The sequence below is a fragment of the Odontesthes bonariensis genome, chromosome 3 (assembly GCF_027942865.1).
Source record: "Odontesthes bonariensis isolate fOdoBon6 chromosome 3, fOdoBon6.hap1, whole genome shotgun sequence".
Taxonomy (NCBI): Eukaryota; Metazoa; Chordata; class Actinopteri; order Atheriniformes; family Atherinopsidae; genus Odontesthes; species Odontesthes bonariensis.
In genome coordinates this window covers 37,764,523-37,780,261 of record NC_134508.1, presented here as the reverse complement: position 1 = coordinate 37,780,261, position 15,739 = coordinate 37,764,523, and the positions used below count along the sequence as shown (strand labels likewise).

Below are 15,739 nucleotides of genomic sequence, written 5' to 3'. Positions count from 1 at the left end.
CCCTGCTTGTTGTTGGTCATTTGGAGCTGTTCCGAAGATATTCGCGAGGCGTCTGGCTGCTCTCTTGAGATATTCGGCCATGAAACGGTTTCCTATGGGCAAGCTCATACAGGCACAAACTATGCTGTTTATAATTTATTAATTACTCTACACTAGAACTGATAACGTGGAGGTGCGTCGCTTACTTAAAAAAATCCGGGTTATTGTAATTTTGATTTTTTTGTCGTAAAGTGGGTGTTACTGACGTCATCGTCGTGCTACTGCCACAGACAGCCCACAGACCTGCTGCCTATTTATTCATTCGGCTAAAATTCAAAATTAGTAACCCGGATTTTTTTAAGTAAGCGACGCACCTCCACGTTAGTGAGTAGAACATCATGTTATAATGTGAAATCAAGGGCCCAATGTCAAAAAACCGGTCTTATCCTTTAAGAATATAGAATAAAAAGTTATCTTAATTGAGTGAGAATAAGCAATCAACACAATGGTGACAGCATGAGATTTAGTTAGAAATATGACTTTAATTCATCATTTCTATGAGGAATAACAGGCAATATCTACCAGTTGTTAGTACAGCAGTACTGGGCAAGCCTTTCAGTTGAAGAGCACACTCAACTGCAGCCCATCTGAAACATGGCTTCCAGTACTGTGCCACAGACCATTAACTTAACTTCTGCTGGTGACTGTGATACAAGGTACTTTGCAGATACATAAAAGCTAAAAACAAAAAAAAATATTAGCATTCACAACTGAAATATCAATGTCATTTCACAAATACACATGTAGAATTATTATAGATAAAATTGGAGAATATTGCATTTTCAAATGGATTAATGAGGAATAATAATGAACTGTTGTAATCTCTTACATGGACAAGGGTACTGGCTTCAGAGAAAAGGTGCAGTGGGGATATTTTTGCGTCATTGAACAGTCTTTTCTACCATGTGGGGGAATGCCAAAAATGTTAAGGAGAACTATTGTCTCCTCATGACATGCATAATGAGGCACACTTGTATTGTTATGAGTTGAGGGACGGAGTGTGGGAAACCAGATGGAGCTCACTCACAAAGCTCTAGCAGGGTAATAGATGCTGACCTCTGTCCTGAAGAGATGCATCAGGGTCAGGGGCAATATGCTGGGGTCAAAGGGAACCCCTGCTTACGAGTAACATACTAACTATTGATATAGAAGGATGTTCAGTCAGTATAAACATTTATTAAACTAACTAACTAATAGTTTTACAAATATGAGTTGAAGCGGCAGTGATAATTGTTTTAAATATCACGCGGACCAAAAATAATGCTGTTTTAGCAATGCACACCTTCCTTATTTTGGTAGTCTTCAATAAACTTGATGGACTAACTTAACAACTGCAGAGTTAAGTTAGTCCAGTGGTATTTGTCACTTTTCAGAGCCAGTTGTCTCAACCCTTCACCCTCACTTATGAAACAGTGACATTGAATGAGGTAATGATATGCAATTTTTACCTTTTCTGAAGCTAGAAATTTTATAGGTGCACATATAGTTTGAATGTTGACAGGTGTTAACATTCATAATAAAATCTCAAGATTTTAAGAAGCATTTGAGGCAGCCAATCATGTAGTTTCCCTCCAGATGGTTGATAACGTCAGTCTCTGTGTCTGTTAACGCACGCGACCAATATCCATCACAAAAGCTACTTTGTAAGACCTTTTGTAGTGCACTGACTACGTCATTAAAAGACTGAGTGTGAGAAAGTATGCTCAAAAGTTATATGTCTTCACAGTAAAGACATAGAAACTGTAAATTGGTAATATGTCGTACACCTGTTGATCTGTATAGGGCAGCGTTCAGGCACAGTGATGCTAATCTGTTTCCATATATGTATTTAAGCCCACCCATGTGTTTTCATCTATTTATCTATATATTTTATATCTAACTCCAAACAAGTTTATTGGGCCAAGCCCTAAAGCACCAAAACTGAAATTTGCTGGAAAATATAGGGTTGAATATGGCTCAGTATTAGTTTTCTGGAATGATGGATTTGGGTGTTATAGATGTGCAATAACAGATTTGTGACAGTTTTGTACAATGCAAAATTGTAAATGCATTTAATGATTTTGGAGACCAGAAAGTGTTGTAATTTTCAGTTTTTTAACCTTTGTTGTGAAATGGGAAATGGGTAACTTTTTCAATGTACCAACGAAGATATTATACGTTTTGTACTGAGATCTGGTTAGCTCTCGAAAGAAAATATGAACTTCTCCAGTTTCCCACAGATCTCAGTGAGTTCTCTTTATCTCCCCCCAGTCCTCCACCTGTTCCCCTGAGATCTAACTATTGTCCCCTACTATTTATGACCACTGAACATGTGGCAGGACAGACTTCTATTCTCTCTTGCTCTGCACTCTGATTGGTCCGAACTGTGAGAAACTTCAACCAGACCAAGACCCACGCATTCATATGGAGATGTGGGACTATAAGTAGGAGGGATGAAGCCAGCAGAGATCAGATTCTCTACAGAGACCTCTACAGCACAGAGATCCAACCATGGCACCTACAATCACTGCAGCAATGACCAACTCTCAGCAGCATCTGACTCTGAACCACAAGGTAAATATGAGATTCATGAAGAGTCAGTCAGCAGTCATGACAGATTGTTTTTTTTATTAAACCAACACTACCCTGCTGAATATGTTTATTAATGACTTTGTTGTTGTTTCTGCAGCTCAGAAAGCCGCTGGTGGAGAAGTTACGCAGAGAGCGAATCAACAGCAGCATTGAGCAGCTCAAGTCTCTCCTGGGTCCAGAGTTCTTCAAACAGCAGTCAGACTCCAAGCTGGAGAAAGCAGACATCCTGGAGATGACCGTTTGCTTCCTGAGACGACTGCAGCAGCAGCATCAAGCTGTGCACTCAGCAGCTGTTGATCAGGGCTACTCCAGCTGTGTCCAACAGATGAGTCACTTCCTGTCAAAGGAGGATGAGGAGACACAGTCCCAGAGAAGACTGCTGACCCACTTCAACAAGCTGCAGTCTTCTTCTGATAAGAACCGGAGAGAGGCTGACTTCTCTCCTCTGAGCTCCACAGTCCAGACCAGCATCACCAAAGAGAAGAGTCCAGACAACAGCGCCCCCTGGAGGCCCTGGTAGACACTCACAGACTGAAGTTACTACCAGAAAACCTGAGAAGACCACATTGGTCAAAGATCACTGAACTGAAATTCTAGTTATTTGTTTTTGGTGGGACTTCTTCTTCTTTTGTTTCTCCAGAAAACTTCATTTTGTGATTTTTTTTCACAGTACGATATTTCCTGATGAAATGACAACAACAATATCTTTCAAGCTAAGAAAGAAGTCATGAGACTGAAGTTATAAAGACCATGTTGGTCCAACATTATTTTAAAATAATACGATGAAATGAGCTCATATGAACTTGTTCTTCTGTACAGAAGGTTTAATTTTTTTTGTTCCAAGTAATATTTCCTGTGGAAATGACAGTGATAAAATCTTTTTAAGAAAGAAAACATTTTGTCATGCATACAGCATGAACCCTATATGAATGCAATAACTGTTTTTCTGTGCTGGAATGTGCCGGTATTGCCATGGAAACATTCGTTATTGTGTTTCTTACTGATCGTTGTGATCAAAATGTTATAACAGACTTTACCTTATTCAGTGTCTGAATAATCCAACTTATCTTTTGTAAGTGTTTAAAATATTTATCCTTTTACTTTAAAAGGTGGTTTTAATGACCCTGTGATTTTACATCTCTTGATTTTTATTGATCAAACATGGAGAAAGGTTTGTGTCATGGACCTTACCTTCAATTAATCTCTCTGATTACTCAAAACTGATCTGTTCTAAGATCCAAATGTTTATCTATATTCAAATGTTATCACTTTTACGCTTCATTGTGGGTTAAAAACATTGTAGTGGGGATATTTGTCTCACCTCTTGATGGGCATTGATCATTTTGATCAAATAGCTAAATTTTCCATTTAAGTAAAATTTTTTTGTCAAAATCTAACTGACTTCATGCAATAACTGAAAATGACCTCTTTTAAGAGCATCATTTTTATACTTTTACGATCAAATTACTGTGCTTAAACTTTGTAAACTGTCTTTTATAAAGATTCTGTTCCTTTACTCTCTCTGAGTAAGTTCTTGTTGTGATGTTGTGATATCACACCACCTCTAACTGAAGCTTAGCACTTTGATTTGGCTCATGGTGCCTTATCTGAATAAACAAACGCTGCCTGTTTAAAATGTTGTGTTCTCATGTTATTGTATGTCGTGGTCGCTTCATTATGATGAGTTGTGGACATAATCCAGTTTCAAGTTTTTAAAGTCAAGCCACAAAATCAAACAAGGAAATTAACATTTAAAATGTTAAATTTTTCCCATACCCTTTGGTACAATTTAAACGGATATTTAAAAGTTTAGGGGGGAAACACACATATATAATACAAAGAAAATACACTTCTATTGCTCCTCCGGTGAAAGCAGTGAAACTTAGAGAATGACACACTGACACAAAAAAACTTCATCACTTTGAAGAATATCACATTTTCTTTTGGCAATATTGAATATTTTTTGAATATCCAACAAAGTGTGAGTGTGACACTTTGTAAGACAAACTGTGTTGCATGTATAGTGGAATATGATCAATTAGCCATTAGAAAAACAATATGAAATCAATTTATAGATCAATTAATCTGTCGTGAACACGTGCCTTACATTGTCTGTGTCAATACTTTCAAATAAGAAGCCTTTCTATGTTTCTCTCTTTTATGTGACAATAGACTATATATTTGGACTCAAACATTTCAATATATCATGCATCAGTCTTGAACAGCGAAGTCTTTTTTCTTTTTTTTAATGATCTTACACACTAATAGGTAAAACATGTAATTGAGGAAATATTTACCAGATTAATCCAAAATTAATATAGTAATAATCAGAATTACATGTGAAATTGCCATTTACAAAGTTGAGCAGTAGCTAATACTCTTATCAAAGCAACAGGTAGCAGATCTGCCCTTTCCAAAGAGTCACTGTTTTCTCAAATTCATGAAGACCCCAGTGAGTCTCTCTTCATCTTCAAAATGTGGGGCTAGAAATTGAAGGATGAAGCCAGCGGAGGTCAGAATCTCTAAAGAGACCTCAACAGCACAGAGATCCAACCATGACACCGACAACCACAGCAGCAACTCTCAGGAGCATCTGACTCTAACACAGTCATGTCATACCATTTAAAGGGATTAATTAAAGGCTTCAAACAACATGAAAAATGCATAGTTAAAAGGTATTTTTGCCGCACCATCGTAGGTCTTTTTAAGTGTAAAGGTTAATGTTAACAATTGTCCTCCTTAAAGAGGTCATGCATGTCTCATGTGATGCATAATGAGGCACACTTCTATTGTTCCTCCAGTGAATAGATATAGTGTGGGAAACCAGAAAAGGCTCACTCACAGAGCAACTTTGGGACAATACAGCCAGTCCTTTGCCCTGTGGGCACAGAGAATAGAAGCGAGACTGGCTCCAAAAACTGAACTTCTTTTCAATTATATCATTGGTTCTAACTGTTGTAACGTTATCATATAAATCTGCATCAACTTGTTTAAAAAAGTTGAATTGTTGTCAGTTTTTCAACATGATATCTTTGACAAAGCTTTTGGGTGGATCCTGAACTCATGACCACAATATCATAAAAGATAAAGGAAAAACCTCAACTATACCCAGACCACACCAATGTGTATCCAGCAATTTACCAGCCCATCAACTGAATCTTTGTTCAAAACTACTGAATGTAACATCTATAAAAACAGCCCAAAAATATAATAGGGCATAAGATGGACATTAGGTTAAACTGTAACAATAAAGTGTAACATAAAAGGTTCACTGGTGAATATTTTCCTGACTTCACCTTTACTGGACCAACAAAGGTGCAGCAGTCCCTCCCCCGATTTCTGATGTAAACTTTGAGTTAACCTTTGTTCTCATATTGTTTTTTTCTAAAGTAAAATTAATCTTAAAACTTTTATCAAGTTTGTGGAACATTGTAAAAATCTTTGAGCTAAAAAAACGTGTTCTTTTTTAATTCATGAACTATAAATTTGCCTGATCAAACTGAAATTTCAGCATCTCTGCAATTATTGCAACGCCGGTTACCCATTTTGCACTTGTTTACATTTTAGTTTGTACAGAACTCTCATTAAACGTTTCTGGATAACTTTCAACATAACAGTTATTGTTGAATGTTGTCACTACCTCCTTCACACTAGACCTTTAAGATAATTTGACTGTACCTTGTTTATTTTAAATTCTATAGGTATACAAATAGTGACAGATTTATATTAGTCCTTCCACTTAATATATTTTCAAAATAGCTATATGTCATATTCTTATTGGCTATGAAAAAAACAAAATTTCACCAAAATACTTTGTTTTCACCAAAACCCTAACTGGTACTTGACTATAGTTGTTACTTTAATAAAGTTGAGTCAAGACCCAAGCATTCATAACTTTTAGATAGTCAGAAGTTGAAAAAAGTTTCCTGAGTAAAATGTATGAATAACATGCAGGGGTGAACAGAAATCATTCTGCGCTTGTTCTGCTCTGATACAGAACAAAAAATATTTTTGTTCATTTTATTGCTGACATGCTGCTGAAGTACCCATTTTTTAATCTAAGGGGGAAACTTTTTCAAAGCCATCTCCACGCTGCTTGTGCCAGACTCCTTTAGTCCCTTTACAGGGTGGCCACGTGAGATAACTCTGGATGGCAAAAATCATTGTATTGGATCCACTCAAGCAGCCAACTAACTCTCCAGAGGGAGTAGGCACACTTCAGGAAACTGCTGTCCTGTCCCCATAGGAAACATCCTACTCTCAGAGGTAAAATATCAGTTTAGTTGGTAGTTAGTTATCAGTTATGACTACAACTGCAGGGTAGCACTGTTAGAAAATGACATCAATTTTAAAACATGGCATCCCAAGTCATTTTGATCTACTTCATGAAAGATTTCTCAACATAACTTCAAATGATACAGAATCTCCGAGCCAGCCAATAGGATCTGTTCCCTCCAGATGGTTGGTGATGATGTAATGGCCTGTGTGAAGACACAAAGCCAACACCTGTCACAGACGTCCCTTTGTGCTTGACTGATCACAGCACAGGGAGTCGGTGTGGGAAACAGAGACCAACTTGTTACTCACACTGACTACAAGGCACGTGTCAAAGATGATAATTATGCTCCAGACCGACAACGAGGCACGTGCCAAAAAACTCAACTGCATCTGGACATCAGCATCATTAATATCTTGAGTACTCACTGTACTATAATAGAGTACTCATGGCAAATCTCTATTTTATCATAGAGTTTCTGAATTTTGGGAAATGTGTAAAAGTTGTATCAACTATTTTTTTAAATCCAAATTCAAATTTATTTTTTTATAATTCTAAATTTGATATAAAAAAAACTGAACACAAAACATGCCTCTTAGTCCTTACGCCATAATTCAGTCTGCATGTAAATCACACTACATCATAAATATGTTTTTCACATTTGTTATATAAACTTGTGCAAGGATGATGAGTGTATGCTCCACCAGAGTCATTGATCTTTGCATCAGGCAGCATATTAGCTCTCAAGGTCACCACTCTCCCACAATCAAACAGAGCTTTGTCAGTCTGTCCCACCTGCTCCTCTGAAATCTATGAATTATCCCCCAGGCTTTAACGACAGCATGTTGCTGCCTCACATGCCCCATTGTCTTGTCAAGCTGCCTGATTGGCTCAGAGTGTGGGAAACATCAAGAAGACCAAGACCCACACATTCATATGGAAATGTGGGACTATAAATAGGAGGGATAAAGCCAGCAGAGATCAGATTCTCTACAGAGACCTCTACAGCACAGAGAGCCAACCATGGCACCTACAATCACTGCAGCAATGACCGACTCTCAGGAGCATCTGACTCTGAACCACAAGGTAAATATGAGATTCATGACAAGTTAATCAAAAATGTAAAGAATGCATTTGTTGTTACTAAGAAGACATTCCTGAATAAGTAAATTAATGATTTTTGTTGTTGTTTCTGCAGCTCAGAAAGCCTCAGGTGGAGAAATTACGCAGAGAGCGAATCAACAGCAGCATTGAGCAGCTCAAGTCTCTCCTGGGTCCAGAGTTCCTCAAACAGCAGCCAGAGTCCAAGCTGGAGAAAGCAGACATCCTGCAGAAGACAGTTTGCTTCCTGACACAGCTGCTCCAGCAGAACAAACAGCAGGAAAAACTGCTGACCCACCTCAACAAGCCAAAGTCTTTTTCTGAGGACAACTTAAGAGAGGCCGACTTCTCTCCTCTGAGCTCCACAGTCCAGACCAGCATCAGCAAAGACAAGAGCCTGTTCACCAGCGCTCTTTGGAGGCCGTGGTAGACACCTACAGACTGATGTTATGACCAGACAAACTGAGAAGACCATATTGGTCAAAAAGTACTGAACTGAATTCTACGAATATGTACATACTTGTTCTTCTGTTTGTACAGAAGGTTTTAGTAATTTTCAAAGATGCCATTTCCTGGAGAAAAGACAGCATCAATATCTTTCATATTAAGAAAGAACATATCATGTCATACATATTGCATGAAGCAAATTTGATTGCATCAGCAATTAGTTATGTTCACTGTACTTGTAGTATGGTAATTCTGTGGTAGCATTTGTTGCCTTTGAATTGTTATTGATCACTGTGGTCAACAATGTAAATGTTCCTTTTATGGACAAATTGTCACAATGGACTTTAGCTCCATTTAATCTTTCTGATTGCTCAAAACTGGTCTGTTCTAAGATCAAAATGTTTATCCTTTCAGTCTGAAAGGGTTGTTTAATGTCACAGTTTTCTTTGTATTTGATACTTCGCTGTGGGTTGAACATAGTTCTCATGTGATATTTACTACCTCATGATTAACCCTGATCATTTTGATCCAATATCTTAAATTATCTTTTTTTTTAAAGATATTTTGTAATAATCTCTGTGTGATTACTGAAAGATGATCTGTTTAAAGATCAATATGTTTGTTTGATTCTGACTACATTTTCATTTTCAGAATCAAATTAATTTAGTCGTTAAGAAGGATGTGATCTGTTTTAAGGTCAGACGTAACAGTTTATTTTCTTCATTAGGTTGGAAAAATGTTAAAGGACAGTGAGTTCTGTTCTCATTTGGTAAAAGTTGTTTGTCTTTTATAAAGACACTGTTCCTTTACTCTCTCTGAGTACACTGTTGTCTTGTAGAAATCTACAAGTTGTTGTTGTGATGTATTTTCACCACTAATTGGAGCTTTCACAGCTCATGTCGCGCTTTGTTCCTTTTTGATCTAATAAACACAGAACGCCGAAACATTATGTTACCATTTTATGTCTTGACTGCATTCGTTATAATCATGTACAGCAGATGTCCTCTTTTCTATTCTACATTCCTACATTTTCAGTAGTTAGTAGACATTCACATCGTCATTATTCCAAAATTGGATTGAGAAAATAATTTCATGATTCAAAACATACATACCCGTTAAGTATAAAACAAAGCATGGGGACACGGATCATCTATTTCTGATGAAAGGGGAAAAATGATGTTGGATCACAATGTTCTTCCAATGAAAGAAGTGAAAGGCCAGAGCATGGGAACCAATCCACAAATCCAGGCCCAATACCCTGAAAGAACAGAGGTCAAAGGGGAGCCGGTCTTTTAAAACTCGTTTGAAATCATGAAACTAGATTAAACTGTTAGATTATAACTATCACAATCGCTATCAACGCTTTCTCGGTTTATGTCAGTCTATTGAACACCAGCCATCCCTCAATCATAGCATTATCATTTATTTTCTTTTGTTATGTATTTAATTGGGCCCTGCGATGGACTGGCGGCCTGTCCAGGGTGTACAACGCCTCTCGTCCATTGACTGCTGGGATAGGCTCCAGCCCCCCCGCGACCCGACCGACGGATTCAGCGGTATAGAAAATGGATGGATGGATTATTTAATTGATCAATTAAATAATAATTTGAAAATTTCATATTTTTCATGGATAGTGAAAATAATTATCATTGCACCTAAAATAAATTTACAACCATGACACTTTTGCTTTGAACAGATGAAAACTAACCTACAAAGATTATATTTTGAGTGAAGATCCAAAATAGTTGCAACAGTGCAATTTCAAGGGGAGAGATGGTGGTGAAGTTTTATGCTGTGCTGAAAGTTGTTGATGTAAAACTGAATGTAAGAAAGCTTTTTGTGTCCCAAAAGAGCTTAAAAAAATCTAGTTTGTTGGGTGACAAATGCTTCTTCTCAGCTGAAGGAAGGCGTGTGAGGAAATGTTGGAAATGAATAACAACCACTGCAACAGCAGCTGAGTTGTTCTCAAAAGGGAATTGGCACACTTCATGAAACTGCTACCTAACCAAGGAAACTAGAACACTTTCACTCTTAAGGCTGAAATGTCCAGATGATCAATAATCAGAGCTGATTACTGACCACTAAAATCTATGAAAATAAATACAAATGAGGAATAGGATAAGATGAATCATTTTGATTGTGAAATATGGGATGTTTTTCACTATACTTTCAAATGATACAGTCTTTCAGAGCCAGCCAATGGGATCCTTTCCCTCCAGATGGCTAGTGATGTAATGCTCTGTTTCTATAACAACACATGGTCAGCATCTGTCTCGGAGGCCCTTTGTGCTTCACTGACCACAGCACGGGGAGCAAGTGTGGGAAACTCTGATCAACCCGCTACTCACACTGAGGACATGGCACGTGCCAGCAGACATGTCTGCTTCCAGAAGAAAAAAAAAACTCTTCATAAATAATAAGGACTACTACACTTTCAATCAACAGCACAGTTTTACACAGAGTGTTTTTGTTGAGCAAATATAGTGTAAAGGTTTATGGTTAAACATCTCAATAAACCATCAGTTTTGAATGGAATACTGCTTCCTGTTACATTTTGGATTTTTACTATGTATAAGCACACACAAATTAAAATACACTTCCAATTTAGTACACCTAATCATTTCCTCCTATACTGAACTCATACTCTACATAATAAATTACACTCTTTCACACGTAAGATGGGATGATGAGTGCATGCTCAAGTAGACACAAGGATGCCAGCATCAAGCTGAAAATCTGCTCCCTCTGCAGGGTCACCACTTTCCCAGATTCACACAGAGCTCTGTGAGTCTCTCTTTATCTCCTCCAGCTCTCCACCTGTTCCCCTGAGATCTAACCATCATTCCCAAGAATAAGTGGCAGCATGCTCTTATCATCTCACAATTGCTCATGATTAGCTCAAACTGTGAGAAAACTCCAGCAAACCAAGACCCACACATTCATATGGAGATGTAGAACTATAAATAGAAGGGATGAAGCCAGCAGAGATCAGATTCTCTACAGAGACCTCTACAGCACAGAGATCCAACCAAGGCACCTACAATCACTGCAGCAATGACCAACTCTCAGCAGCATCTGACTCTGAACCACAAGGTAAATATGAGATTTGTGTAGGGTCAGTAATCATTCAAAACAGTTTGCTTTTTTAAACCTACACTGCACTCCTGAACAAGTTTATTAATAACTTAGCTCTTGTTTCTGCAGCTCAGAAAGCCTCTGGTGGAGAATATACTCAGAAAGTGAATCAATAGCAACACTGGGTAGCTCAGGTTTCTTCTGGGTGCAGAAATTCTCAAACAGCAACCACACATGGAGATGGAGAAGGCAGACATCCTGGAGATGACAGTTTGTTTTCCAAGATGACTGCTGCAGTAAAACAAACGACAAAGAACACTGCTGAACCACCACACCAAGCTCCATTCTGTCTCTGACAACCACTATGCGACTTCTCACCACTGGGCTTCATAGTCCAGACCAGCATTGCTGAAAACAAGACTATGGTCAACAGCACCCCCTGGAGGCAATGGTAGACAGCTACAGACTGAAGACATTGGACAAACTGAGAAGACCACATTGGTCAAAGATTACTTGTCTGAATACAAAAGAGTTTTTATGGACTGTTCTTCTGTTTTTTACAAAAGGCTTAAATGATTTTCTGAGATAACATTTCCTGTAGAAATGTCGGCAGCAAATATCTTTCATTTTAAGAAAGAAAACATCTTGTAGAAGATCTAATTGCAGCTGCAGTTATTACTTTTTCTCACCGTACTACAATTACTAGTAACATTATAGTAACAGTTGTTATGCTTTAATTGCAATTGGTCATTGTTATGAAAAAATGTACATGTTACTTTTATTGGCAAATTGTCATAATGGATGGATATCTAATCTCTTTGACTTCTCAAAGCTGATCTGAACAAGAATCCAAATGTGTATCCTTTTATTCTAAAAAGTTTGTTTGATATGACAGATTTCTTAATTAGATGCTTCGCTGTGGATTAAACACAGTGAACATGTGATATTTACCACCTTATGATTAGCATTGATCATTTTGATCCAATCTTTTAATTCTTCTTTTTCTGAAGATACTTTGTAATAATCTCTGTGTGATTACTGAAAGATGATCTGTTTAAAGATCAATAGGCTTGTTTGATTCTGACTACATTTTCCTTTTCAGATTCAAAATAATTTAGTAGTTAAGAAGGATGTGATCTGTTTATGATCCGTAACAGTTTTACACCAGTTGGAAAAATCTGAAAGGACAGTAAATTATGTCCTCACATGGTAAAAGTTGTTTGTCTTTTATAAAGACACTGTTCCTTTACTCTCTATGAGTACACTGTGTCTTGTAGAAATCTACAAGTTGCTGTTGTGATGTATCATCATCACTAATTGGAGCTTTCACAGCTCATGTGGCGCTTTGTTCCTTTTTTTAATAAACGAAAACAGAGAGCTGAAACATTGTCTTGTTATGTTTTGATCGTGTTCTTTATATTTATAGATCATAGATGTCCCTTTTTTGCTTTACTTTCAAAAGGTAAATAGATTTTCCTATATTTGACTGAGAAAATAATTATTCAGTTGTTCAGTAAATTTTTAGAAACCTACTTTTGAGATTAAAACAAAGCACGGTGACATGGGTCAACAAACGTTTTCAATGAAAGGAGGTTAATAATGGTATGACACAATTAAGCACAATTATATTGCTTTTTTAGTGAAAGCAGTGAAAGGACAGAGTGTGGGAAACCAGGTCAAACTCAATCACAGAGCTGCTGAGGCACAATAGATCCAGACTTCTGACCTGAAGGACGGACCTGTTTCCAGTCATGCCATAGGTTGAAACTGTTCAAGGCACGATCATCACTTTTTTAGGATGATGTGAATTTATCTAGAAGCAGCTGACACTTCAACAATTGAAAAATAACATTTAACTATTTCAATCATAGCTGAATAATTCTTATTCTATTTTTTTTTTACATTTTATAGATTTATATAGATTTATGGATTTATAACTTGACAAAAAATAATGCGCAACTTTGAACTTTGTGCTTTTAAAAGGACGCAGCTAAAACAGAAAATTACTCCACACACTTCACATGAAGAGATGTTCAACATGAAAAAACTTATATACAGTATAAGACCACTATGTGTTTAATGTAGGCCTTAAAGACGTGTAGAGAAATCAAGAACTATCAGTATGGAAAAACTACCTCAAGCAACAGTACACTCCTCATCTTCATTCTTTTTTTTTATCAACTATATTGATTATATTCTGTACTGTCAAAAGAAGACAATATAACTATAGTCCCAAAAATAGATAATATAAATGAGTTGACACAATTTTGGCTGAAAGGGTGATATCCAATATCTACATGCCCTGAATGTCCTTAATGGATAACATTGTGGAACTAGAATATCATGTATGTATTGTATGGATGAAACTCTGCTTATGCCAAAGAGATAAAAAGTGCATGCATAGCGACACAAGTTTAATCTCTGCCAAATGAACGAATATGAGCATACATTGGAACTGGATTACAACCACTCCACCAGCAGCCAACTAATTCTCCACAGCGATCTGGCAAACTTCATAAAACTGTGACCTACGATAACTCACATTCTGAGCTGAAGTGTCCTGATGATAATCAATAATTAAAGATTAAATACTGTCTATGGAAATCTCTACAAACTAAAAATAGGATGTTATAAATAAATTTGATTGTAAATTAAAGTATGTTTTTCACCATACTTTCAGAAGTTACAGTCTTTCAGGGCCAGCCAATGGGATCCTTTCCCTCCAGATGGCACGTGATGTTATAATCAGTTTCTGTAAGAACACTTAGCCAGCATCTGTCTCAGAAATCCCTTTGTTCTTCATTGACTACAGCACGGGGAGTCAGTGTGGGAAACTCTGATTAACCTATTACTCACACTGACTACACGGCACGTGCCAGCAGACATGTCTGCATCCAGACATCAACGTCTTTGTGTGGGGTCATTTAAATTAGATTAACGGGGAACACACTTTCCCATCCTACAACACAATTTCACAGAACTGTAAGCTTTTGATTGAAAATAAATTTACTTCCATTTTAGAAAACCTACCAATTTCTTCCTTTATGAAAATCACACAAGACTACATAAATGTTTAAAATATCTACATTTAATATTTCATTCTGTATGCAAAATCCATATCATATCATAAAGCTCTAAATGTTGTTTCCCACATGTGTGTTGGGATGATTAGCATGTGGTCAGTAAAAGTAATTGACCTCAGCGTCAGGTAGCACTTCAGCTGTATCTGCAGGGTCACCACTTTCCCAGATTCACTTAGACCTCTTAGAGTGTGCTCCACCTGCTCCTCAAAACCTAACAATTATCCTCCAGGCAATAATGGCAGTGGGCTGCAGCCTCACATGCCCTATTGTCTTGCAGAGCACAACGATTGGCTAAGAGTGTGGGAAACTCCAGCCAAACCAAGACCCACACATTCATATGGAGATGCGGGACTATAAATATGAAGGATGAAGCCAGCAGAGATCAGATTCTCTACAGCACAGAGATCCAACCAATCACTGCATCAATGACAGACTCTCAGGAGCATCTGACTCTGAACCACAAGGTAAATATGAATAGTGAGAAAATCCTATTTTTGATCACAATAGTTGGTTCTTGTTGATATCAACACTCAACTCTAGAATAAGTTTATTAATGACTTTGTTGTTGTTTCTGCAGCTCAGAAAGCCGCTGGTGGAGAAGTTACGCAGAGAGCGAATCAACAGCAGCATTGAGGAGCTTAAATCTCTCCTGGGTCCAGAGTTCCTCAAACAACAAGGGCTTTTGAGCAGAACTCCATTTATGTCCAAGAGATGGTGCACTTCCTGTCAAAGGATGATGTGAACACACAGTCCCAGAGAAGACTGCTGGACCTCTTCAACAAGATGCACTCTACCTGAGAGAGGCTGACTTCTCTCCTCTGAGCTCCTCAGTCCTGATCAGTATCACCAAAGAGAAGATTCCAGACAACAGTGCTCTCTGAAGGCCATGGTTGACCCTAGAGACTGAAGTGAGAAGAAAGACAAAGTGAGAAGATCATATTGGTCAAAGATTACTGGAATTAATTCTCTGTTCATTTTCTATTAAGTATTCTGTTTGAACAGAAGGTTTATTTTGTGATTATTTTCCCCACAACAATATCTTTCATGTTAAGAAAGAAAATCTTTTAACATGCATGTTGCATGAACCTAATCTGATTGCATTAGCAATTATTTTTTGTTGTACTTTAAGTACTAATAATGCTATGGC

General features: G+C 37.4%; 1 protein-coding gene and 1 pseudogene across 1 annotated transcript; both read left to right on the top strand.

The window, feature by feature from the left end:
* Nucleotides 1-2,471: 2,471 nt before the first annotated feature.
* LOC142377917 (transcription factor HES-5-like) lies at nt 2,472-4,230 on the top strand (annotated as a pseudogene).
* Nucleotides 4,231-7,888: 3,658 nt separating this feature from the next.
* LOC142377916 (transcription factor HES-5-like) lies at nt 7,889-9,369 on the top strand. The gene is made up of 2 exons (XM_075462258.1): nt 7,889-7,972; nt 8,085-9,369. The coding sequence occupies exons 1-2, from the start codon at nt 7,910-7,912 to the stop codon at nt 8,415-8,417; spliced, it is 396 nt and encodes a 131-aa protein (XP_075318373.1). The 5' UTR covers nt 7,889-7,909; the 3' UTR covers nt 8,418-9,369.
* Nucleotides 9,370-15,739: the final 6,370 nt, after the last annotated feature.